Source organism: Protopterus annectens, chromosome 16.part0, assembly GCF_019279795.1.
Source record: "Protopterus annectens isolate FY-2018-M chromosome 16.part0, PAN1.0, whole genome shotgun sequence".
In the NCBI taxonomy this organism is placed as follows: Eukaryota; Metazoa; Chordata; order Ceratodontiformes; family Protopteridae; genus Protopterus; species Protopterus annectens.
The window spans coordinates 423,168,499-423,192,674 of record NC_056750.1 but is presented as its reverse complement, the minus strand read 5'-3'; the positions used below and the strand labels follow the sequence as shown (position 1 = coordinate 423,192,674).

Sequence of the window (24,176 nt, the reverse complement as noted above, 5' to 3'; positions counted from 1 at the left end):
TCAGCCTACCAAAAAACAATTAAAATCAACAATTAATTTCCTTAAAAGGATAGTCATCCATAAAACATATATATGCATATAGAAGAATAAAAAATAAAAAATAGGCATAATGTAGTATTATAACATTGTTATACATTTATTTCATTGTCATTTTTTGTTGTTTTGCCTTTCAAATCGGTTTTAATGTAACCTGTTTAATGAGACCTGGATATTTATCCGCCTCTAGGCGGACAATCCACTTATATTTCTTTGTATCCACACTATTAACTATATCACCACATCTCACATTTGAATGTATAATGTGCATAACCCTAAAACAAAATTGGTGTGTATCATCATTTTCCTCAACATGTTGGGCCAGTGAATTGGTAAGAACCCTCGTACGTATATCTGACCTGTGCTCTATGATCCTATCCCTTAGTCTTCTCATAGATTTTCCAACATAAAAGTTGATGCATTTTTTACAAGTAGCCAGATGTATAATAGAGGATGTATTACATGTAACAGTACAGTGAAAAGTATACTTCCTACCACTAATAGCATGTATAAGCTCTGTGGATTGGTTAATACTAGAACAACATGAGCAGTTATGGCAGGGAAAAGTTCCCTTTTTGTTAAACACAGGAATAGACCTATTCTAAATAAATGGAAGTCTTACATGACAGCCCAGCTATGGGCACTGTATTCTCAGAAATAGTGGACTCACAGTGTTGGAACAAAACAAACTCTCATCAGGATGTCTGCCCCCAGGAGGTAAGTCAAGGTTACAAACTGAATAAAAATACTAGTAACTACTTCTAGCTGGTGCATACAGGTTTGCAATGAGCCAAACTTAAGGAAAAGTTAAAAAATATATCTTTTTAAATGTTTTTCCCGTAGTGGTCCTTTAAGGGAAAAGTCCTTGTAACGTAAGAGCTTTTTCAAATTGTCACAGTTACGAAAGGTGAATAAAGGTTTCTCTGGGAGCCAGTTTTTATGGCCAGGTATGGCCTTCAAAATATCTCATTTACTTCTAAAAACATGCTCTATTGATTCATTGGCTCTACTAGAAGTCATCAAATATCTCAAGGGTTGAAAAGAAGCCAAATTTTCATTACCAGAATGGGTATTTTCTTGAGTAGAGAAATGAGGTCTAGCCCTCGAGTCTCTTAAACGCATTGCATTATTTTTAGCTATTTCTAATTCATTCACATTATAACATTATATTATAAAATGGCCACCAGAGAAACCTTTATTCACCTATCGTAACTGTGATAATTTAAAAAAGCTCTTATGTTATAAGGACTTTTCCCTTAATAATAGGTCTATTTCTGTGTTTAACAAAATGAAAACTTTTCCCTGCCATAACTGCTCATGCTGTTCTAGTATTAACCAATCCACAGAGTTTATACATCCTCTTAGTGGTAGGAAGTATACTTTTCACTGTACTGCTACATGTAATACAGCCTCTATTATATATCTGCTACCTGTAAAAAATGCATCAGCTTCTATGTTGGAAAATCTATGAGAAGACTAAGGGATAGAATCATAGAGCATAGGTCGGACATACGTAGGAGGGTTCTTACCAATTCACTGGCCCAACATGTTGAGGAAAATGATTATACACACCAGTTTTGTTTTAGGGTTATGCACATTATACATTTAAATGTGAGGCGTGGTGATATAGTTAATAGTGTGGATACAAAGGAATATGAGTGGATTGTCAGCCTAGAGGCAGATAAATATCCAGGTCTCAATAAACAGGTTACATTAAAACTGATTTTAAAGGCAAAACAACAAAAAGGGAGAATTAAATAAACTTATAATGATGTTATAATATTAAATTAGGCCTATTTTTTATTCTTATATATGCATATATATGTTTATGGATGACTATCCTTTTAAGGAGATTAATTGTTGATTTTAATTGTTGTTTTTTTGGTAGGTTGACCGTGTCATGTGATATAATTAACTTGTATTTAAAAGTGCTGAATTTTATGGAATTTGTTTGTAAGACACTGAAGAAGGATATTTTATCCAAAAGCTTTGTTTCTTTATTAAAGTATCTGATGTTGTGGAGTTTTGCAGTTTTTTGTTGCTTAAAGAGATAGCTGTCCCCAGCATAAAAATAACAGACTGCCTCCAGTTCATTGTCATTTGAGAGAAATAAAAAATAAAAACTCATAAACATAGAATTAAAAGCAACAGTAATAAATAGTCCAAAACTTCAGATGTTAATTATTTTTCTTCATCAAAGTACTGAAAAAAATTCAGACTTAGTCACTGGAATAGTTAAGTTTTATTTATGATATGCACTTTTGTCCACCAGCTGGACTTCAGCAGCACTCACCCACCATCCCACTGATTTTTTATATAGTTTGATGATATCCAACCTTGTTCTGTTGTTGACTGGCATTGGTTATTTGTGTTATTGCTTTATATGCATGAATTTGATGCTTTCAGGCAATTTTTGCTTCTGTTTTTTCTTAGTTCATCCTACTTAGCACTAAAAGCCCAAATAACTAGTGTGACAGAGGTTTGGCTTCCCCTGTTGGAAGGGGCTTAGCCAATCCCCTATCACAGACAGTCAGGGGATTCTGAGCTTTGGAAAGCTGCCATTGTATGGGGTTTCTGTAGGCACAGCCCCCATATGCCACTGAGACATTGTGAAATTTGAGCATCTACTGTTACAGGTAAGTAGGACTTAAACAACTGTACTTTACTTTTCACTGTGAGCTATCAGAAATGGCATACTCAGAAGCATTAAGACATTAAGTCTGTATGTCCTTTCCTCGTGATCATCTTTTTCTTTGTTTTTTTTTTTTATTATTATTAAAAACATGAACTGCAGGTCAAGGATGTAGAAGTTCCTGTCTCTCCATCCACCCACAACCCATTTTTCCCATTTTTGCACGTAGGTTGGGGTGTCACTTCAAGAGTGACAAACATCTAGAGCCAATGTTCACAAGTTCCTATATCCATATGCAAATTTGGCACCAGCTGATATTTACAGTCATGCAAAATAAAAAAAAATTCTCATGTCTGTATTTAGCTATTACGTCTGATTGATGGGTTCAAAGAGTAGTGCTTATCAAAGAATCACAGCCATAATGCTATATATTACTTCACCATGGTCATCATTTCTCACATGTTCATTTGAGCAATAGAATTAATACAACCTGTAGATGTTACATTGTTCCACAGCACTGTAATACCCACATAGAAACAAGAATGTGATATAAAAGAACTTGAGCAAGAATTAGTGTAAACATATTTGGGAGCTGATGAAGGATCAACAATAAATCATGAACAAATGCAAATAAAACTTAGTAAGGAATACTTTAGAAGACTTAAATTAATTCTGAAAAACACCCTTGGTATCTAGGAACAAAATCCAAACTATAAACCAATTTGCTGTTCCTGTCCTAACTTACAGTTTTGGAGTGATTGACTGGCCCCAAAACGTGTTGGATAGATTAGATAGGGAAACAAGAAGGATGCTTCATGCTCACCAAATGAATCAGTGCATACCAAGATTATATATTCCCCATTCCAATGGCTGCCCCTTGAAATTGATTACATGTATAGATCTGCAATCGTGGGACTCCACACATATCTGCTGACATCACAAGATACAAATATAGTGAAAGTTTTGAAACATGAGGAGAATAAATGTAATATGACTTCTCTGCTTAATTTAGCAGAACCATATCAGCATCAAGCAGGAATGGAAATCAAACTAGAAGTAGATAAAAATCAGGCAGCAAATGAATGCACCAAAAAGCAAAAGAAAAATTATAAGGTGAAGGACCAGATGAGAAGGCAAGAAATGTGGAAAAACCATGAATATAGTTGTAAGTATAAAAAACTTTTGGAAGAACCTCATATTGATCTGGAATTAACACAGGAATGGTTAAGGAGAGGCGAATTCAAACCAAGATATGAAAGGTTAATATTGGCAGCCCAAGACAGTGGGCTACATACACTCTGGTTTACAAAGTCCATTGAACATGTGGGAGAAAGACAAATGTAGGTTTTGTAAACTGAATTGGAAACAGTCACACACTTCGTTGCTCATTGTGACATACTAATGGCAGAAGGACTGTATACTGAAAGGCATAATAATATGGCTAGACTGTTGCACTGGTGATTGTGCAAACATTATGGTATTGAAGTGGCTGAAAAACACTGGAAACATAAGCCATAAAGCATCATAGAAAATGATGAAGTTTATATCACGTGGGATCACCCATTACCAACAGTTCAAAATATAGATGCTAGAAAACCGGATATAGTGGTCCAAGAAAAGAAGACAAAAGTAGCATTGATATTACTAGACCCAGTGACTACAGTGTCTTGAGTACAGAGAGACACAAAGTCATAAAATATCAGGATCTGCAGGCGGAAACAAGAGCAATGTGGAAGAAAGATACCCAGACAGTTTCAGTAGTAGTTGGAGCAACAGGTCTTATAAAAAAGAATCTACAATAGTATTTAGATATGTTACCAATCCATGTAACCCCATACGAATTGCAGAAGGAGTCATTACTGGGCGCATTACGAGTGCTGTGAAGAGTACTTCTGGATGACATCAAAGACTGAAACAATACTAATTTCATGAACTTTAATCATACTTTGACTTAGGAATGGGGTCCATTCCCGTCATAGTATTAGAAACCCAAAAGATTTGGAGAAATTAAAAAAGAGCAAAACTCTGCATCAAATATTTGTAATCTTGCAAAATAAAATGAAATGTGCCTGTTGCACATATTTGACTGATAACTTCTCTGTGTCAGACAAATTAATGCTTGTCAAATAATCAGGACCATAATGCTGTATATTGCTTCCCCATGATCATTTTTTTTCACAAATACATTAGTGTGGTAGAATTAATGCAGTCTCTGGGTGTTAAGCTGTTCTAGAGTACTGTCTGGTATCAGGGAATAATGCTTGTCAAAATATGATGACAGTATTGTTTGTTGCTTTCCCAAGTTAATAATTTCACAAGTGTGTCTGTGTGTTAGAATTAATTACCAATTTTGCCTACTGTGGAACAAGGATGTGCAACCTTATACAGTAAAAAGTAATGTTTTTCGGCTTTTCCCAGTTAGCCACAGCGGAACTCCGGTCTGCTAATGATTGGCAGTGGATTTTTACGGTGCCGAGTTGCCAGCCCAACACCCAACCTTCAAAGAAGGCACATCCATTCACGCACCTACCTGCAATGGCACCAAATAATACTTCCTGTCATGTACAATAAAATTAAATATTACCTTTGTTTATATTTATCTATCAGAAATAGCTTTTGTCAAGGAATCAAAACTGTAATGCAGTATAGTAAATTGCTTCCTTTTGATCATCTTTTCTCACAAGTATATTCATGCATACTTGAATAAATTCATTATTCAACACAAAGACAAGTAGCACAGAACAAGCAGACAGTGTGAACTGGTTGCATATGTTTCCAAAGAAAAAATTATCACAAGATGCAATATGCTGTGTGGCTCTTGATAAAAAAAATTAACTTGCTTTCATTAGAGTCCCTTTCCTCTTTTAAATTAATGTAGTCTCAATATACTGCATTTCGTGCATTTGAGTAAACAAAGCATTTAGTTGCACAAAAAACAGTAGCATGAAACAGCTGAAATATTTCATAGTGCTGTCATTTTTACATATAGGAACACTGATTTTGTTGAAAAAAGTTGGCATTGCTTTCTGTAAAGTACCTTTGAGTGGTTGAATTCAAACTATCTCCAGATGCTGTTCCACAGTACTTTAATTTTTGCTCACACAAATTTTGATGAAGCTTTTTTACTGCTAAGTATGCACTTTTAACTGTTTGAAAACACACTATTAGTAAGTAGATGGAGAATTTGGTTTCAGTTTCTCGTGGCAAGAAATGCATATTCATTGCTGTTCATAAAATTATGCTTACTTAATTCATGAAGCAATGTTTTTATCGGTGCAAATCCTAATGACCTTTTGTACATGCACATACTGATTTACTTTGATCATTTATTCATTTAAAAACTGGTGTGCTACAACATCACTGTGAATGAGGCAACATAGTGCACTTGTGCACAATCTCAAGCCAGTTTAAAAAAAATTCCATTTTTTACTGAACCCAGAAGGCTGTTTCTGATTCACCCAGTAGCTTGTAGGTACCACAGCTATTCACCAGATACTAAACTTTTCCTCTGTTTCTGCCATTGTTTCATTTTCCATCTGAAAGTAGTAGATCCCATCTCCTCTCATTTTAAATCATCAGTCACACTTGAGAACTCTCCCTTTCTTATTAAATTAAGATGGGAGATATAGAGAAAAACAAGTAGGAGAAAGAATAGTAGACCACCTTCTGCACTTTATCGTCCTGCTTGCACTCCCTAGATACATAGCATACATATCACCTACTACCAAGATAACAAGATTAGAATTAAAAAAACTGTAAATTACAGAATTACACTCCGCAACATAACTACGAACATCAAAAGGCATCAGAAGAGCACATCACACACATATACATACACAACAAGCATCATTAATAATCATGGCGATTTTCCTTTTTGTTCCCCGTCACCTTTTTAAGGTCCTGCAGAAAACTCATTAAGTCATAAATCTTCCCTTCCATATTAATACTGGTATAGTACCCCCCTCCCTTCTTCATTCTTCAAAGTCTTCTTCTGTCACTGAACCCTTAATGATCTGACAAACTCCATTAATGCATCCCAGTCTAGTCGCCAATTGAGTGGTTACATGTGACTCAAAAGACCAAAGTATTTCACTGCCACACAAGGTACTTGTTTTTTTTCCATCAGTATTCACAGTATGCTATCATTTCAGTGGATCCATATCAGTTCACTGAATTCCAGCTGACAGATTGAACTTTTATTGTGTGTCATACCCATTGGAACAAACAAGATAATAAAGCGCATGTTTTTGGCATGTGGAATAACCATAAATGGGCCTAAAAACAGTGCAAACAATCACAGCTCCCTGCATCCTTCAGATATTATAATCAACTTCAGGGTTGTTGCTTATTGGGAGGCAAGGGAAATTTCTATCACTACACCAGCTGCAGTCAGTGTCACTGAACAGTTAATCTAAGATAGAAAGACAGGGTGGGTTGGCATAATGGTTAAGGTATTCACCTTACAAACACAAGGTCCAGGGTTTGATTCTCAGATGGGGTAAATGGCTAGGCTTAAAATGGCCCACAAAGGCAATACGCCTAGTACTAACCTATGAACCAATAATGAAACTCTTAATATAAAAATGTAAGAGGTTTCATAAAAGTGATATTTCTTGCATAAAAAATTACTACAGTTGTATAAACAAGTTGTCTTCCAAATGTAAACATCGGTACCAAATCCACAGTGCAGCCATTCTGCTTGTATTATGTGGAAATGTAATTAATTGGATTCAGCCATTCTTAGAATATGATAAATAAAATGTTCACAAAATACAAATTTGGTAACACAGCCTTACTGAAATCCTGCTGAGTAAGTCATACTCAAGCAGCTGTAGTGCACTAACGTTCTGCAGCTGCATATGTAATCAAAATTCTACATCTTACTCTTATACCATGATGTGACGCAGTGCACCACAACATGACTTTTTATATTCCTTTGTGTCTGGTGTGCACTGCTTTTACAAGAGCTGAACAAGGGCACCCAATTCACACATTTTACCTCACATCACTGGACTTGGAACACATCAGTACTGCATATCAACCTAGTCCCAGAACAAGCAGCTGCATGTGGCTTTCAGGCTAAAGAGATGCATCACTTCACTACAAATCAACTTGATTTTTTTCTGTATAAGGACTTCTCATATTACGTCACTGAAGTTCTCATCCCACAGTGTAGCATAAGCTTTCCTGTTTTGATAAGGAAGCCAAAACAAATATGTGACATAAATCACCCTTTTCCTTTAACTAGCATATGCCCTGTATGCTCATTAGCTTACAAGTGAAAATACTTGACATGATAATACAAAACTTGCAGATGACATGCATTAGTCTTCTTTCAGCCTTGACAGCAGCAACCTGGTGCATTCATTCCTTGATGGGTCATGGTTGCATTTTCCACCTGACATCCTGAGTAGCTGACTGGATAGGAACTCATACATATGCTGCTCTCATTTCTTTTTGGAAGCCTGGTAATTTAGAGCTTCTGCCTTCTACAGTGCTTTATAAATTATCAGACATCCACATCTAGTGCTTCAGACTCTGTTGGTTTTCTTTAGCAGTTCAGTGAACCTCTCTGTGGATAGCAGCATAGCTTTTTGCTCAGCCTTCACTTCCGTGATTCTATTCTCTAACTTAACCTGCGTATGTACTGCTAAGTCCTTCTTAAAAAAGACATCTTCCACTGAAAGACTGTCCATAATTTACAAAAGCCTATCTGTTCTGATATTTGGGAAGGCCTTCTAATTGAGCTTATTGCCACCAATCCCCATCCGTTCCATTACTGGCTTCTGCATCTTAAAAATTAAGGTAAACAGATAATGTGATTTTGACTTAATGTCACTTTTGTATATCTTTTCAAGCTTGGATTTAGCTCAATATCACCACAAAATAATCCATATCTTAGGCCTCCTCAGCATTCAAACTCCTGTTTGGTTCTCAAGTTTTTGATTGAAAATTGTCATTGCCACTTTTGGAGAATACTTCTGCTGTGGCTTCTAGTTATCTTCATGGCAAATGATAACCTCTTCTAGGATTTCTGTATTGCAAGCATTGGTGTCCAGCAAGTCGTGTACAGTTTTTCACAGTGAAGGTGTAAATGAGAACTAATTGATGAAACACAATTAATTGAAGCCTTTCCTTTTGCTTCTGCCAGTCTGGCCAAGATAAACAGACTAAGATCATTGGTGTTCACAATTCAGTGGATGGGAATGGCTAGGATGAAAACATTAGAAGAAAAACATATAGGTGACTACAGATGCAAGAAGCAATGCTTGACAGTTTTAAGTATTGTTAAGAATTCTGGGTAATGTTTTAGCTATTTAAGGGATAATCAGATGCATGCTGCAAGAAGGGTGTAAACGTAATATGACTGTGAACATTTGAAACGCTGGTTTATAGCAAACTTTTTTGCAAGTTAGAACAAATCTTACTAACATGTATTACCAAACTTATTTTTTCCTCTTTTGAAACAGAGACAAGATGCTGGAGTCTTGTAAAATTTGTTTCAGCTTTGCCATCTAGCAGGCTTGACCATTCAATGTGTATAATTCCTTGGAAGATTCCATTCCTTGAGGCTCACAGAGCTACATGTTATTTAGAAGACTCCAAAACTGTAAGTACAGGTGAGGATCTTAAAAAGCAAACATTTTCAACAGAAGAAGAATCTGAAAAAACTGATTCAAAGCACCAGGTCCCCAAACATCAGGAAAAGACATCTACAAGTCAAGATAAAAGAGGTCTCTACTTGTGTCTGATATTTGGGGGTATGAACACTGATGGAGAAATGTATAATGACTGTATTGTTACTGCTATTGAATAACAGATAACTGTATGGAACTGATTTACTTTTTACTTGTTGCTTTCATATGAACTATATTTGCATCTTAACAACTGCTTGTAATTGTCTTTCCTTTAAAAAATAGCCATTTCACCAGGGTTAGTGAAACATAGGCTCAAACAGTTTTCACTGAACATAACATTGCATTTCATCACATTTGATTTAGCTCACAGGGACATGTAGTTGGACTGCTTCACATGGATTAGAGGCATGTACTTTAAGTGCATATGTAGATTTGCATTGCCAACATTTGTGCAGTACTGTTTGCAATTGCAAGTAATTTGCTCTCTGGCAAACTTTGTTTCCAAAGGTTTATTTATATTATCTTGAAGGTTACGCAACATTAGACATATGAGAATCTTTCTTAGTATTTGGGCTCCACCTTGGAGTTAAAATACATAAGCGGGGAATAGTGGAGCAGTACTTATAACATTATGTGGTACAGGAGGTGTCTAGCCCTTGAAGAAGTGTGTTTTTTTTTACTTATTTAAGAGGTTTCTTTTTAGACTTGTATTTGGTGGTGTTTATATATCACTCAAAATCCAAAACAAATATACTTGGAAGTAGGAAATACCTTGAGTCCACAGACTAAGTCATTCAACTTTATTTCAGAATAAAATAAAATAAGATACCATAAACGCTTAACTGGGTCACCGCATTTTCATGTTTCCCTGCAAAGACTTCATCAGATGTACAATTAATGCTGACACAGCCTCTTATATATTAGACAATTAAAAATGCAAATAAGTTTAACTATACAAATGAGCAACAATGATTATTAGTTGTTATTGTGTGTTGCCTGGATTCATAAGAACTTGTACATTCTCTGAATAACATACGCTCAGTAAAAATATATCATACAAAAATTTAAAGGGCCTAATAGAGAGACATAATGACTTTAGACTGGGGGTTCAAGTTAGAAGGAAAGGTAAATGTTCTTCGTGTTTCACTGTTGCAGTCATCACACTTGGGTTATCTGCCTGCAGGTAATCCTCAGTCGGCCTGAATACCAGAGACTTAGTATTTCTGCGTCGGTTGCTGTAGCTCCAGGTCTGACGTCAGGTTGTCAAGGGTATAAAAACAGGCAGCCGACGCCATTACATCAGTCTTTTTTGCTGAGGAGCCCGATGCAGAAGCAGTTCGCACGAGTGCCGGTCAGCCGCTACCTGAGTTTTCGTTTCCGAATTGAAATATCCTTAAGTCTTCTAAAGCTAAGTACCCAGTTGGGGATCCTTTTTTCTTGCTCTAACCTATGTCAAAAAAAGTTAACAATTGTCTTGCATGTGGAAAGCAAATACCACACCAAGATTTCCATTCTTACTGCGTCACCTGTTTAGGCCCAGATCTGGATGTACCTTGCTATCGGTTTTGAACCTTGTTCAACGCCCAAACTATTCCTTGTTGGGCCCTTATTGTCACTAAATACTTTCGTTCTCGATCTCCGTATTCCGAAATGGCTTCGGTAAGCCATCCGACTACCGATCTTCCGAAAAAATGTAAGGATAAGACAGAGCACAGGTCCAAAACTGCCGATGCCACTTCTGTTAAGCTTGTCACCAGTTCGACAGTACTAAGTGAGACGCTTTTGCATCCCCTGATGCCCGCTTCAATGGATTCACAGGCCTCTACCGAGCCCCTTTCGGAGTCCGGTACACTGCGAGACTGTTCTTCGACTATGGAACCTGCGGATGTCTCTACTTTGGATTGGTCCGGAGCAGCTGAGCAGGCACTGGCTTCCAAGGAAGTTCTTCGCACTACCAATCTTCGACACAAACCGATGACTTCATTTGCATCTTCAGTTCTGTCTAAAACTACAGAGTTTCTAAGGCCAAGAGTATATGCTGCACCTAAGAAACTGATGACCCATACTCAACCACCAGCTTCCTTGCCACAACATCAAATGATTAAAATGGCAGAAGACCTTATTATTTTGATTAGGGGAAGCCAGCCTTCCCCTGCTAAGAGAAAAAGAGACCTGTCCCCAGCAGCTTTAACAGACCAAGAGTCTGATGACTCTGAGGTATCTGATTATGAAGACATGCCTTTATCTGCTTATGAGGATTCAGATGCAGAGGAATCCATTCCCTCTGCTTCTCCTCCAGAGGATTTTTCTTTTGGTGAAACCTTACATACTTTGACAGCATTTCCACTGGGAATGCCAAGACTATCCTCAGTCCAAAAAGAGACTCAGAGAATTTCTAGATTTACCACAACATAGGCTTTTAGCAATACCCCCAGTCCTGGATGTTGTGGATGATGTCTTTATGGAATCCAGTTTAACTCCTGATACTTTACCCTGTGCTCCTAGGAAACCAGACAGGTACTACAGAGTTCCTGAATCTCACAAATTCCTTTTCAAAAATCCTACTGCTGACCCAGAGGTCATCTCCCAGGGGCCTAAAGGTATCAAAGCAACTACAGCTAAGAATCCCACCCCTTTGGACAGGGATTCCAGAGCTTTAGACAGATGGGGTAAGAAAGTATACATCTCTGCAACTCTTGCCATTAGGGCTTTGAATTGCCAGTTTCACATGCTGAAGTACCAACAACATATTATGGAACTTATTAAGAAAAAATTGCTACCTTCACAGACTGTGCAGAAAATAAAGAATTACAAGAGCTTATGTATTCTGCAAGCCAAATCAGCAAGCATACTTTGCAATGTGGCTTTGACGCCCAAGAAGCATCTTGCAGGGCAGCAGTCACTGGTTCTGTACTGAGAAGGCATGCTTGGCTTAAGGATCAGACCTTGCTAGACCATGTCAAATCAAAATTACTAGACGCTCCTTTGAACATGGACAGTCTGTTTGGCATCAAAGCAGAAGAGGTTCTTAAAAAGATGGAAGAAAAAGCTAAATCTATGCAGACAGTCAAATATTTCTTGCAAGTACAGCCTCCTAGACTCAGTAGGCATTGCCCCTTGAAAAATTGGTCCTTTCCAGCCCCCTCAAAGCCATCTCAAACTAGACCCAGGGGAAACAGACCCCCCAGAATACAGTCTCATGGTATGCAGAGATCTAAGCAATTGAGTGCCTCCACTTCACAAATAGGGAGTGCTAAGCCACCCCCTTACGGAAAGAATTCACAATGACGTCTCAACTCCACTCCCCACCACTGCCCAACTGCTCGTGCCCCTAGGAGGAAAACTTGCCTATCATGCAAAAAACTGGACTTCCATCACCAAAGACAGATGGGTCCTCAACATCGTATCCCAGGGGTACAAATTTTACTTCCACTCACTGCCATCCCCAAAAGGGTTCCCAGACCTTCCTCCAATCCAGTGGGCAGAGGCACTAAACCAAGTTCAATCCCTGCTCTCCATTAGGGCAATTCAGCCTGTTCCTGTGGAACAGATAGGTCAAGGGTTCTATTCAAGACTTTTCCTGGTACCCAGAAAAGAGGGCACTTGGCGCCCAATCATCTTTCCATTCTAAACACCTTCCTGGTGGTACCAACATTTAAAATGCTCACCCTGCAGCAGCTTCTTCCTATACTGGCCAAAGATGCCTGGTTAGCCACCCTACACTTAAAAGAAGCCTATCTGCACATCCCTATCAGGGACTCATGCAGGAAATATTCACGCTTCAGGGCAGGATCTGTGCATTATCAGTTGTCTGCATTTCCCTTTGGTTTATCCACTGCTCCCAGAGTATTCAAAAAATGCCTGGCCTCAGCCATTGCCTTCTGCAGACAGAGAACAATTCAAATTTACTCATACTTGGACGACTGCCTGATTCAGGCAGACAGGCAGGAAATGCTGTTGCAGCACCTGACATTTGTAAAATACCTTCTAACCTCCCTGGGGTACACCATCAATGAAATGAAATCAAAACTAGTCCCCAGTCAAAAGATTGTATTCCTGGGAGCAAGCTTGGACACATCATCCTAGATGACATTCCTTACTCCAGAAAAACAAGCCTATCTGACAAACTGCTTCACTCAAATGGCCACCAGACCCCAGCTATCCACAAGGAAAATCCTGCAGGCCCTAGGGTTCATGGCCTCATGCATCCTACTAATTCCATATGTCAGACTGTATATGAGGAAACTTCAATGGTACTTAAAAAGTCTTTGGTGCCAACATTCTTAGGACCTGGAAACTCATTCCTATCATATCTTGTCTAAGGACAGAGTTTCTTTGGTGGGCAGCAGCATGCAACCACAACAAGGGACTTCCCTTTACTCAACCCCACGCCACCCAGACCCTAACCACAGACACATCAGACTATGCCTGAGGGACATACCTGGATGACAAGTGCATTCAGGGCCAATGGAACCCAAGTCAAATTCATCTGCACATCAACAAAAAAGAGATGCTATCTGTTCAGTACGCTCTAACAGCTTTCAGATCTCTACTCTCCCCAGGACCCCTGCTAATAAAAACAGACAACACCACAGTTATATGGTACATCAACAAGCAGGGAGGAACCCACTCTTACCCACTCTGCAGGCTAGCCATGGCCTTGTGGAACACGGCCTTGGACATGCAGGTCCATCTGCAAGCTCAATTCCTGCCAGGCAAACAAAACTCACTGGCAGACGACTTCAGCAGAAATCTCCTAGACCCACACGAGTGGCAATTAGAGCCCAGTCCCTTCAGCCTTCTGATCCAATGTGGGACCCCAGAGGTGGATCTCTTTGCCTCCCCCTGCAATCACCAGCTCAGCAAATTCTGCACCAGGACACCTCACAGCAGGGTCTGGAACATGGATGCCCTCTTGAAGAGAGTCAATGAGGGACTCTGCCTAACCTGGACTGGGATTTTATTCCAGAGTGAAGGGAGCCTCTGGGTTATGAATCTGTCCCTCCAGCATGTCCTATTTATTTCAGTGCTGAGTCTCTCGAGCGCGTAGCTTGATGGGATTTGGATTTTCTGAGGTGCAGCATGTCCATTAATTCCGGGTTGGACATGGCTTTATACGTCAGGCACAGATCGCCTCTGAACAGGCGGTATGCCACTGAGTAGAGCTGGAGTTTCTTTAACCGGGCAGCATATGGCATCTGTTTGAGCCCTTTGATCCTCTTGGTGAGGTACTTTTGGGGTCTTTCCAGTTGCTGCAGGTGTCTGGTAAGGTACATCCCAAAAGGGGCATTGTACTCAATTATGGGCCTGATGAGGGATGAGTAAAGAGGCACGATGACCTCCCCTGATCTAGATGTGAATCCCTTCATGATTAGGTGGGCTATATAAAATGTTTTTCTAACCACTTTGGCCACGTGGTTGTCAAATGAGAGATTGCTATCAATTTGGGTCCCCAGGTCCCTAATTACTTCTTCTGTACTTAATGGATTACCACCTATGTGGTAATTTGTGGGCACTTTGTTTTTGCCAAAGGGATGACTATACACTTTTTGGCATTTAGCTTGAGGCCATGGCTCTGGCACCAGTTGTCTGTTTCTATGAGGCCCTTTTAGAGGATGCTTGTGTCGGCTGGAGAGTCGATTATGGCGCCCAGTTTGCAGTCATCTGCGAACTTGGTCAGCCACAGTCCTTCCATGTTGGCCTGTACCTCCGAGAAATATATACCAAACAAGAGAGGTCCCAGGACTGAGCCTTGTGGGACACCACTTGTAACTGGTTTGGAGTCTGACATGGCTCCAGCAATTCTAACCATGTGGGTTCTGTCCTTGTGTCAGTTTGCAATCCATCTAGTGACATAGGGGTTTATATTTAAGCTGGTGGGCTTATCTATAATGCCCGAGTGGGGTATTGTATCGAAGGCTTTTGCGAGGTCCAGGTAGGCTGTGTGGACCACCTTCCCCTCGTCAATGGCCTTGGTGACTGTTTCAAAGAAATCAACCAGGTTTAAGAGGCAGGATCTGCCCTTAACAAAGCCGAACTGGGTAGGATACAGTGTCTGTAGGTCCCCAATATCTTTATTTATGAGGTCCATGATGATCCTTTCCATAGTTTGCAGACCAAGCTAGTCAGGCTTATGGGGCGATAGTTTCCAGGATCCGTTGAGGCACCACCTTTATGGAGAGGGACCACTGTTGCTGTACGCCACTCTTTTGGCACATATTCTGTAGTAAGGCTGAGATTGAACAGTAGTTTTATGTTTGGGTTTAGCACTTCTTGGAGTTCATGTAGGACGCAGCCCGGGACACCGTCTGGTCCCATTGATGCTGTATTTTTTGCTTTGGAGAGGGCGGCTCTTACCTGAGCATCTGAGATGTCAGGGGGGCAGCACTCTGCTGGGATAGATATTTGCCCTTTTGGTGGGGAGGGGGGGGAGAAGTTTGCGCTGAACCTGTCAGCTAGGATGTTGGCAATGTCTGTGGGTTCGGTGTATTTTTTTGTCATTTTTGGACTAATTCTGAGCATATCTGGGAATTACCACCCAGGTTCCTAACATAACTAAAGAAAGCCTTGTGATTATCCTTAGTGTCCTGTGCAATTTTTCTCTCGAAGATGGCCTTAGACAATTTTATGAGTGCCCGTAGTTTTTTGCTAATACTGATCAGTGATGCCTTCCCTTTTTGGGATTTTGCTCTATCATTTAGTAGCTTCCTCCTTCTATTGTATAGTTTGTTTATGGCTGGGGTCCACCAGACAGGACGTCTGCCTTTGGAGGATTGGGTCTTGGTTTTATTTGGGATTGCATGATCCATGCATTCCTGAAGGTGTTCATAGAATGCGTTTATAAAGGATTCTGCGGTCTGGGCCGTATTTTCCACAGGCCCGGGGGCTTTGAAGGATTCCACCTCGGTTTTGAGGAGTGTGAAATTTGCTTTAGAGAAGTTTTTCATTGTGGTTTTCTGGGCAGGGGGTGGGGTTGGGATGTGAATATGCAGTGAGATTAGTTTATGGTTTGATCTTACCAGTGAGGGATACACTTCTGGTCTGGAGCATAGAGTCCCCATGTTGGTGATGATCAGGTCCAGTATGTTTTCCCCTCTTGTGGGAGTGGTAACAAGTTGTTCCATAGCATTTGAGTTTATAAATTCTAGGAACCTTTGGGGTAGGGTGTTGGAGCTAGAGTAATGCTCCCAGTCTATGTTTGGGTAGTTGAAGTCGCCCAATATAATGGTGTTTGGAGAGACCTTCATATTTTCCAGTGTTCTCAGGAAGGCCGAGTGGGGTTCCTGGGTTTGGGAGGGTGGTCTGTAGCAGGCTATAAACTGGAAGGCAGTTTTACCCACTGTTAGTTGCACATGGATAGTCTCTGATGCTTCGTGCTTTGCCACCAACTTGGAGGTGTGGGTATCTTTGATGAATATCAATACTCCCCCTCCTTTTGTGGTTCGGTCCAAGTTTTGGGGCCGAAAAGCATGGTATGAGGTATAACCTGGTAGTGCTGGGGTGCTCTCGGGAGCCCTGAACCAGGTTTCTGTTACTGCACAGATATCGATGTTCTCCATGCTAAGGAGAGTTTCGAGTGCGTGCATCTTGAGGTTTAGACTTCTGGCGTTGAGTAGCATTACTCTTAGTTTCTTATCCCTTGTGATACCTATGGAGGTGGGTTTGTCTTTTGAGCCTTGCCTGAAAAAGGCACTATGGGGGTAGCAAGAGCCTTTGCCAATATCCAAAAGCCTAGGGGTGACAGGTACAAGCCGTCCCTAGCGAAGCATCGTGGCTTGTCGAGCATATTATCCCAAGCTGACAGGCTTTGGATCCCCTTTGAATGACACCAGTACTTAAGCCAATTGTTGAAATTGATCATCTTGTCTTCATATTGTGGCATCATTCTTGGTGAGGGTAAGATGCTACTCAAGGTCAGGGTCATACCGGCCTGGGCTACATGCTCAGAGAGCTCCTCTATGTCTCTTTTCATGTAGTCCAGGGAGGTACGTCTCAGGTCATTCACACCAGCATGGACAATGACTGAGTCATATTTGTACTTGCCTTGGAGTGACCTGAGTGCTTGTGTTATGTGGCGGATCCTAGCGCCCGACAGGCTGCTCACCGTGACCGTCTCCTTGTTCAGCCTGGTGAGCGGGACGTCAGTGTGCCTGATGATAGAGTCACCTATTACAAGTGTATCAGGTGTGTTGTTTAGTCTTAAGGGCTGTGACTGTTCGGCACACTGGCTTTGTGAGATATGTGTTGCACGTGTTTTGTTTTGGGGTAGCGGTTGCTTGGGTGTCTGCTTTGGAGGTCTCTGCTGCTTAGGCAGATCTTTATTTAGAGCCTCTGAGTATGTCTTTATGTGATTATGTGTTTGGTTTGCTGTCGTGGTAGGTCTATGTGAGACTGGAATTGTAGTGAGTGTGGTTTCCTTCTCCTCCTGACTGGTTATGCCAGTACTGAGTTGAGAGAGCTTAGCCTCCAGTTTGGCTATATGGTTGCATCTCTCACATGTGTTGGAATTTGTTGGGAGGAGGAGAGGGTTGTCTGTGTACATGAGGCAGTTGTAACATTGCCTCAAGATTCCCAGATTCACCAGCTGGACTGGAGAGGAGATTGACAACTGATCTTTGGACATGCTAGAATAATATTGGGAATTCCTTTATAATTGAAAACAAGGGCCAGTGGGGAGTGAGGGTGTAGTGCTTTGCAGCCTGGCTTATTCCTTGAATTCTCCCCCAGTGACCAGCCTAAGCAAGCAGGTGCTGGACATCATTCTTAAAGCCAGAAGACCCAGTACAAGGAAATCCTATGCTAAGTGGAAAAGGTATTGCTCTTAGATTCAGTCTGAAGGAGAACACAACTCTGCCCTCCCTACATCTAATCCTGGATTACTTAGCAGATCTATTCCACAGAGGTATATCCTTCTCCTCCATTAAGATCCATGCCTCTGCCATCTCGGCTCATTACAACTCTGAGCCACCCCCCTTCTCTCACCCTGTCATCAAACAGTTCCTGAGATGGAGCTAACAACTTAAGGCCACCAAGGAGAGCACCCACCCCTGCTTGGGACCTTAACTTTGTACTGGAAAAGCTCACACTACCCCCTTTTGAGCCTGCAGCATCAGCAGAGTTAAAATACCTCTCTTGGAAAACAGCATTACTCTTGGCCATCACTTCAGCTAGAAGAGTGTCTGAGCTTCAAGCACTTATGGCCATGGAACCCTTCATTATTTTTCATGCTGACAGGGCCTCCCTCGGGACTAATCATTCCTTTATGCCTAAAGTCGTGTCCAGTGTGGCCCTCAACCAATCTATCCATTTGCCAACCTTCTTCCCTAATCCTCAAAATAAAGGGGAAAGGATCCTGCACTCCTTGGACGTGCACAGACAGCTCAGATTCTACCTGGATAGGACTAAGCCCCTCAGGAAATCTGACCAGTTATTACTCAGTTTTGCACCAGGGGCAGAGGGCAAGGCCATTTCAAAACAGACAGTTTCCAAATGGATAGCACACTGTATCCATTTCTGCTACAAACACAATGGGAAACCAACCCCTCAGGGGGTCAGAACACATTTCACTAGGACAATTTCTACCTATACAGCATTCCTCAGGGGAGTCCCTACCAGAGACATTCTGGAGGCTGCTATCTGGAGTTCTGTACACGCATTCACCAAGCATTACCACCTGCCTATATTTTCCAAATCCAGGGTGGGTTTTGCAACTGCAGTCCTGCAGGGCATACTAGCCAGCCAAAACTCTTCTTGACTGCCTCCACCCTTTCTTCAGCTTTGGGAATCAACCCAAGTGTGATGACTGCAACAGTGAAACATGAAGAACATAGTGCAGTTGTGTACACTTAACATAATTGTAGATGTTCAAGTGTATTCACTGTTGCAGTCCTGGTTTCCCTCCCTCCATCCCCCTTCTCTCTCTCTGTCTCTCTCATCTATGTGCATATTAGTCACCCCTTGCAGGGGTATTGCTATTGGTATTTACTTTTTACTGGTGGAGATTTTCCCACCATAGCTTAACTCCCTATTGAGGGGCTCCTGACATTTGGGGCAAGAAAAATTGATGTAATGGCATTGGCTGCCTGTTTTTATACCTCTGACGACCTGACGTCAGACCTGGATCGACAGCAACTGACACAGAAATACTAAGTCTCTGGTATTTGGGCCAACTGAGGGCTACCTGCAGGCAGATAACCCAAGTGTGATGACTGCATGACTGCAACAGTGAATACACTTGAACATCTACATTTATGGTAAGTGTACACAACTGTACTCTTTAAATGTGGTGCCTGTTCCCACTGCTTTTATATTTTTGAGGGTCCATCTGGCCTGTAGAGATAGAACAATTGAAGGCAAGAGTTTCTCTAATTGCATTTCCTTTGGTCTAGTCTACTTTGCTCTTTTTTATCAATGTGAAGCATTTTACATGGGCAAAACAGGGTACAAGCTTAAGAAAAGGATTTATGAACATTATTATGACATTCATAGTAAAAATGAAAATAATGGTCTATATTATAAGCACGAATGTTTACTTACCCGAAAGTCTAAACTTCGACACATGTTCATCAAACTGCGAAAACCGATCGTCCAGAAGCACGAAATTGGAAACGTCGAATTGTCATGGTCGGCCCTTCTGTGGTGTAGCTCCGTAAGGTAAGTGTGCGATAGTTACAGACCTTAGGGTTAGGGTGCGGGTTAAGGTAAGTGAATAGATGGTAATGTATGTTAGATTTAGTGTAGGGTTAGAAGTCGTGTTTTGTTAAGTGTATGTGTGTGGATTATTTAGTTTTTTTGGTTTTAGCTTTTTAAGGCAAGTGTGCGATAGTTACAGACTATAGGGTTAGGGTGTGGGTAAGTTAAGTGCATACATGGTGGTATATGCAAGATTTAGTGTAGGGTCAGAAGTAGGGTTTTGGTTAGTGTATGTATGTGGTTTATTTAGTTTGTGTAGGTAGTATGTAGCGGGCGGTGGGGTGGGACAACTATGACAGTTCGACTTTTTGAATTTCGCGGTTTAGGGCGTTTGGTGTATTTGTGGTTCACGGAATATATGTCTACGTTTAGGTATTCGGGTAAGTAAACGTTTGTGTTTATAATATAGACCCTGAACATAACTCTCTGTTTAAACACATTAGGATAAGCCCACAAGCAAGGTTTTTATTTTTTGTATCAGAAAAAATAAAAAATGATGTAAGGGGAGGACCATGGGAAACAAGAATCGAAAATCAAGAATTATGGTGGCAAGTTACTTTGCAAGCCAGTTTCTACCCAGGTCTTAATGACAATATTTCCATAACCTCACTTCTTAAAATTAGAGCAGCTAAATTGTAACTAATAACTGGGATTTGAATAGATGTGTTCATAAAAAGAAGTAATGTCTTACCATAACGTTCCATCTGTGTTGTTGATCTTCGTTCATTCATTACTGATGGGTTATTGGTTCCATTCTTGGAACCGAGCCTGCCAATATCAAACTCGCGTCAGCCAAAAACTCTCAAGCCAACATCCTACTCAGAATGCTCCACTCCCTGTTACCTCAGATCAAGTTTGCAAGCTGATAGATAAAAAGAAAGGCTACCTCTGTTCATAACAGACCTACAAGAAAGGAGTACATGAAATCAACCAAGAACCTCCGGAAGGGGGGACGGAGGGTGGGAAGTAATGAATGAACGAAGATCAATAACACAGATGGAACATTATGGCAAGACATTACTTCTTTATCTGATTTTAATCTTGGTTCATTCCTTACTGATGGGACACAGTCCCCAGCTACCTGTATTCCTGGGTGGCCCTCATGGAAGGACATTCCTGAGCACCATGGAGCCAAAGGAAGCTCTACCTCTGGAGGCCAAGTCCAATTTGTAATTAAGAATAAAGGTATGAGGTTTGGCCCAAGTTGCAGCTGAACAAATATCATTGAGGGACGCCTTAGCATAGAAAGCTGCTGAAGTTGCCATAGATCTTGTAGAATTTGCTTTGACTCTATGAGGCAAGGTGAGATTGTTTTTCTTTTAGATAAAGGTGATACAGTTTCTCAACCATGAAGCCAGTGTAACATGTGATACAGGATGACCCCGTCTGGGTCCAGAAAAAGCCAGAAACAGTTGGTCTGATTTACGGGTAGATTTTGTTCTATCCAGGTAAAATAGTATTTGCCTATGAACATCCAAGGAGCGGAGGCAATACTCTCTTTTGTTAGAATGGTTAGGAAAGAACACTGGGAGATCAAGAGACTGGTTGATCACTCTGACACCACTTTTGGTAAAAAGGTAGAATTGGTTCTCAGTGATATCCTATCCGTATGGAAGATAAGATAGGGAGGTTGTATGCATAAGCCCTGAAGTTCTGACAATCGCCTGGCCGATGTGATTGCAATCAGAAACAACGTTTTCCAAGAGAGATATCTTACATCACAAGAAGACGCAGGTTCAAAGGGTGGAGCTGTTAAAGCTTGCAGAATCAAAGCCAAATCCCAAGGTTGTATGGGTTCTCTAAAGGGAGGTTTTAGGTGGATAACCCCTTTCAAGAAAGTCTTACAGAGTCTGTGTGACATAAGTGAAGAATCTTGAAAACCAGTATGAAAATTTGAGATAGCAGCTAAATGTACACGGATAGTAGAGGCAGACACCCCAGAGTGGAAAAAATGTGATAAGTAATCCAATACCACCGAGACTGGGGATGACAGGGGGTCTATTTGCTTATCTGCTGCCCATAGAGAGAACCTCTTCCATTTTGTAAGATAGATTAGTCTGGTGGACAATTTATGAGATGCAATAAGAATATTGTGCACAGGGGATGAAAGGTTTTCATGCCTAGCAGTCATAAGAAGTGGAGAAACTAAGCTGTCAGTTTCAGGGTTGTTAAATTGGGGTGAATCAGACCCTGTGGATGGGAGATCAGCATTGGGGATTTATTGAGGATCCATGGTTGATCTAGTAGGTGAGGCCAGAGGAAGTTAAACCAGACTTGTCGAGGCCAGTATGGAGCAATGAGGATCACTTTGCTCTTCAACTGTTGTGTTTCCTTTAGAAATTGGGAAATGATGGGAGAGGAGGATAGGCATAAAGAAGACCCGAGGGTCAAACGTGGACTAGAGTGTCCCTTGGTGACTGTCCCCGAGGGGGTATTGGGCAAAGTAATTGCCACATTTGTAGTTGGTTGGGGAGGCAAATAGGTTGCAGCAAGGCTGGCCCCAGTGGTTGAAGATTTTTGCCGCTATCAGAGGATTGAGGGACCACTGGTGAGGCTGTAGAATGCACCTGCTCAATTTGTCCACTATTACGTTGGAGTTCCCTGGAATGTGTGTTGCAGTCAGAAAGCAGTTGTGAGCTGTCGCCCATTGCCATATTCTCAAGGCCTCTCGGCATAATGGGTAAGATCTGGTGCCCCCTTGTTTGTTGATGTACCAGACCATTGACATGTTGTCTGATTGGATCACAATAGTCCCTGACGAAGGGATGGAATGAAATGCTTATAACACTAGAAACACCGCCCTCAGTTCTAGGACATTGATATGCAAAAGGGCCTCTGTCTCTGACCAGTTGCCTTGGACCGAGTCTCCCTGACATAGCCCCCCCACCCCATCAGGGAGGCATCCATGGTCACCGTGGCTATTGGTTGATGGGGTTGAAAGGGCAAGACCATTGTTGGGGATGTTGAGACTCCACCAGAGTAAATCTTGCTTGCCTCTCTGAGTTACACTTATTTGAAAAGACAGAGGATGTTGTAGAGGGTACCACTGAGTGAGAAGTAGCCATTGAAGAAGTTTCATGTGGAGTCTGGCTGGAAGAACAATGGTAATCGAAGCTGCCATTGACCCCAATAGCTGAAGTACAGATCGAGCTGCGGATTTGTGGTGACAGAGCAGCTGTTGAACTTGTCTTATTCTCTGAAGTCTGTGTTCTGAAAGGGATGCTGTGCAAGTTCTCGTGTCCAACAGTACCCCTATGAATTCCAAAGACTGAGTTGGGGTTGTTTTGGATTTCTTCCAGTTTATTGTGATTCCCAGGCTTCGAGTTGTTAAGAGAGTATACTACAGGGCTTCTTCCAGTAGACGCTTGGTGAGGGCGTTAAGGAGCCAGTCATCTAGATATGGAAATACCTGGAATCCTTGAAGTCGCCAGTGAGCGATAACCACTGCCATGCATTTTGTGAACACTCTGGGGGCTGTAGAGGGACCAAAGGGCAGGGCTCAAAACTGGTAGTGACTGGCTCCTCTAGGGAAGCGGAGGTATCTTCTTGAGCGTTTTTCCATTTTTATGTGGTAATACACATCTTGAAGATCTACAGAGCACATTCAATCATCTTCTTCCAGAAGAGGAAGGTTAGACTGAACCATGGCCATCAGGAATTTCTCTGTTTTTACAAATTTGTTTAGTGTACTGAGATCCAGAATTGGTCTCCAGTTCCCTGTCTTTTTTGGCACTAAAAAGAGCCTTGAGTAAAATCCGGATCCTATCTGGTCTGGGGGGACCGTCTGGATGACTCTTTTTTGTAGCAGCTTTTTGATTTCATGTGCTGCTGTTTCCCTTTGACTGGGTGGAATGTCGGGTAACACTCTTGACAAAGATGGAAGGGGATGTGATAGCCTCTGGATATAATCCGTTGTACCCAAGAGTTGGTTGCTATGTTTTGCCAGGCAGCAGGGTACAAGAAGAAATGACCCCCAACAACTTCCAGAGGTGAGAAGTCAGGCAATGCTTCAGGAGCGCTGATAGAGTTGGCCATAGAAAGAATCTCTTGGACCCCAATTTCATGAACCTCCTCTGCCTCGAAAGGGGCATCTTCCATTGGAGTTTCCCCCTTTGCCTCTAGGGGAAAACATGGCACGTGCATCCCGGAAAGAACCCTGTGATTTCTTGTGCCAGATC

The 24,176-nt window shown here is 41.3% G+C and overlaps 1 protein-coding gene across 1 annotated transcript in view; it reads left to right on the top strand.

The window, feature by feature from the left end:
* Nucleotides 1–10,191, top strand: part of RABEPK (Rab9 effector protein with kelch motifs) — a 1,512,433-nt gene extending 1,502,242 nt beyond the window's left edge. Inside the window, exon 8 of the mRNA XM_044058697.1 lies at nt 9,139–10,191. Coding sequence (XP_043914632.1) covers nt 9,139–9,485 — 347 coding nt within the window. The 3' untranslated portion in view covers nt 9,486–10,191. The remainder of the gene's footprint in view (nt 1–9,138) is intronic.
* Nucleotides 10,192–24,176: the final 13,985 nt, after the last annotated feature.